We start from the raw sequence: 3,364 nt of genomic DNA, 5'->3' as shown, positions 1-3,364 counted from the left end.
ACTAATAATTAATAAAAAAATATAATTATTTTTGAAAAGAAGTTTATATTCGTTTGACTCTTACACGAAAAAGGAAAAAAAGATACGAGTCTTCTAAAAACTCAACCTTTCAAGAGTATTGGTTTGTTAATGAAGTTAGGACTTAGAACATGTATAAAACTAATAGTACTAATAGGAATGAGAGAAAAATGATGTAAAGTACATTAATCTTTTGTAACTTATGATGATTTAGCAACATTTATCATCTTCCCCCTTGGATCAAAATCAAATCATGAGGAGAGACTTGGCTCTTGTTCAGTTCTGGTTAGTTTCCGAAATGGGTGAAACATATGTAGGAGTTAAGAAGCAAACTCGAGATGCGTCTGAATTTCTCCACCATTGATTAGAATTTGAGGATCTTCTGGAGGACCCTGATGACATTCTTCTTGGATTTTGCAGTTTGATCTTGATACTAAAACAAAATATAGAGCAACATAATGCATGAGATATGTATAAACTTTAAAGCTAGAGTAGCTATGGAGTTATTAGAGCATGAAACTGTTCTCACTTTTGATGAACATCAACATATTGATCAGTTTCATCCAGTATATCATCCTTGAAAATTTTAAACAAGTAAAACATTATTAGTACTAAAGATTTGTGAGGATATAACAATGTCATAACTTAATAGTATATGATTACTACTTAAATTAACCTGAAGTAGCTCTTCCATAACATCTTCCAATGTTATTATCCCAATTACTTCTTCATGAACATTAAGAGCTTCCACGTTCTCAAATGATGCATTTGCTTCGCTTTCGCATCGTGATCTTGCGCGCAATGCATCCGAGTCACCCTCTAGCTTCATGGTATTCTTTAGTGTTGCACTATAATATTCTGTTTCTTGTGAGGTCAAATTTGATGCATCAGTTGACATACTAGTATAATCAACCATTTCAAAGGCGCGAAGTCCTGCAGAGTCCATAGTTAAATGGCCTAAAATGTCATGAAAACATTGAACTCCTAATGATTTTCTGAATGTGACTTAATTCATATAGAATCATACCATGTGAATCAGTTGCAGCATCTTTGATGTTCACTTCACCCTTGATGACAACAGCCATATGGCTTTGACCCTTTTGAAATTGATTCAAGATCTCATATAGTGGCCAATTTTCACCTACTCTGTTAGCCATTGTGGAACAATGTTAATTTTTCAATGTACCAATTTTGTCAAATTGGCAGTTATAAAAAAATGGACAGATTTACCAATAAACTCCATACCTAGGAACTCTCCTAATCGTCATATGTTTAATGGGCGTTTCGTCTTCCAGACGACAGAAGATTAAATTCTTGACCTAAAAAGCACAAGCTTAATCAAACATCAAAAGATATTAATATTTCATATTAACAAAATGACTCATATGGTTACTTACCAGGATAATACCAACAATATTTGTTGGTATTCCAGAATAAATTGGTATACGGCTGTGACCTTTGCTCATTATCAAGGCCATTGTATGCCTATTAGTATTGAATTAGCAAAATTTAAGTTTAGGTAAAAGTAACACTTTTATGCATTAGTGATAGACATGTATTGAAGGACATACATGTTGAGTTTGGAGTTAATGTCCAGAGAAAATGTTTCACTTATTGGTGTCATGGCATCTTTAGCAGTCTTCAAAGTTAAGTCTAATGCTCCAGCAATTATTGTAGCTTCATGTAGTGACAACTCTCCCCCTTTACCTGCCTAATAATGAATGAAAATGAACCTTAGCATGTGGCAGTAAAAGTATGATAAAGTTTCTCAATAAATAAACAAAAAAACTAACCTCATTGGAATGTAAATGAACCAAAGCCTTGAGCTCTTCTCTTCCTAGAAGTGCACTATGCCCCTTGCCAAAAAGCCAATCCAACACCTAAAGAACAGGGCTAAATTTATCTAAAATGTCATGTTTTCAAAATATAGGAGTATCAAATCAAGTGTCATATATTAAGTGACACTTTCATTATCTTCGAAATGCTGCTAATATAATGAAATCATTTTTCTTTTCATCCTAATTTTGATGCCATGTAATTTAGTATTATTTACCAATAGAAGAAAAATGATATACAATGATTTATTAAGTGAGTCAACTATGGTAACTTAATATTTAAGCAATAAAAGGAGTATACCTTACTAATTGGATATGCAATGGGGAAGAAAATCAACAGAAGTACTTTCACAAAGGGAGTCATGGTTGCCCCAACACTCAAACCATATCTAGAGCACAATGCTTGAGGGATAATCTAAGATCAAATTTGTAACATGAGAAATTAAACAAAGTACAAAAATGTATATACATAACTATGAATCTATGTATAAATGTTCCTATAAAAGGTATAGAAATTTTACCTCAGCAATGATACCTAAAAGGGTAGCTGATATGATTACTGCAAGCCACTCTGGGAACATTTTCTCCATAGAAACAGAAACCCCCTTGTATAACACAAATTTTATTTAGATTAATCATACCAAAATGGACATGGAGGAACATGCCTTGTTCACATAAATGATAAAATCAAATGTTGTATAAAGTAGCTGAAAAGTTTATGTGAACATACCTCCAATGCCAATGATTTAGCTATGAGGAGGGCGCTTAAAAGTAAATGCTCATTCTTAATAATTGGCATAATCTTTGCTGCAAATAATATTAAAAAAAAAAAAAAGAAGTTTTCAATACTTAACAAAATAGAGGGACAAATGGTTCCAAGTTCAGTGTTTGTTTCTTCTCCAAAATTTCTTCTTTAATTATAGCCTCTACTATTTTTTTTTCTTTTATTATTAATATTTGGTTAGATATTTTCACAAACTTTATATTATTAGCCAGCAACTAACATTGTATATGTGTATATAAAAAATTAGGTAGCGTTTGGTGGAGAGACAGAGACTGAAAAACTAAGACGGAGAGACTAAGAGACAGAGACAGAAATAAATTTTAGTATTCTGTTTGGTGCAAAGTGGGAGACAGAAATTAAAATAAGAATGAAACTCTAATTTAATTTGTACAAAAAATAAAATTGGAATTAATTAATTCAAATGAAGGTATTTTATGTATAAAATATTATTAAAGTTTCAGTCTCTGTCTCTAAAAATTTCAGTCCCATGTGTCCTCACTTTTTGGAGGTACTGAAATACTGAAATTTTAGAGACAGAGACAGAAATTTTAGTACCAGTCTCTGAGCGAACAAACAGTACCTCAAAACAAACGCTACCTTAGAGACTTGGATAAAGTAAATGTCTCTTAAAACAAAAATGGTGTATCATTTTTTTTTATATTTGTATATATTTCTATCTTAAATAGTTGTCAAATAGCGTTTAAAAGCCACATGTTTGAAAGTGTTA

At 31.7% G+C, this 3,364-nt stretch overlaps 1 protein-coding gene across 1 annotated transcript; it reads right to left on the bottom strand.

The window, feature by feature from the left end:
- LOC107642231 (DUF21 domain-containing protein At1g47330-like) lies at positions 153 to 2,723 on the bottom strand. Its single transcript, XM_016345524.2, has 11 exons — positions 2,584 to 2,723; positions 2,375 to 2,458; positions 2,155 to 2,268; positions 1,812 to 1,898; positions 1,590 to 1,729; positions 1,416 to 1,503; positions 1,264 to 1,337; positions 1,046 to 1,164; positions 695 to 951; positions 548 to 594; positions 153 to 451 (listed from the first exon to the last, which is right to left on the bottom strand). The coding sequence occupies exons 1-11, from the start codon at positions 2,650 to 2,652 to the stop codon at positions 295 to 297; spliced, it is 1,236 nt and encodes a 411-aa protein (XP_016201010.1). The 5' UTR covers positions 2,653 to 2,723; the 3' UTR covers positions 153 to 294.

This window comes from Arachis ipaensis, chromosome B05 (genome assembly GCF_000816755.2).
Source record: "Arachis ipaensis cultivar K30076 chromosome B05, Araip1.1, whole genome shotgun sequence".
Lineage (NCBI taxonomy): Eukaryota > Viridiplantae > Streptophyta > Magnoliopsida > Fabales > Fabaceae > Arachis > Arachis ipaensis.
Note: the sequence above shows the minus strand (reverse complement) of the source record. Positions and strands in the feature narration are given on the sequence as shown.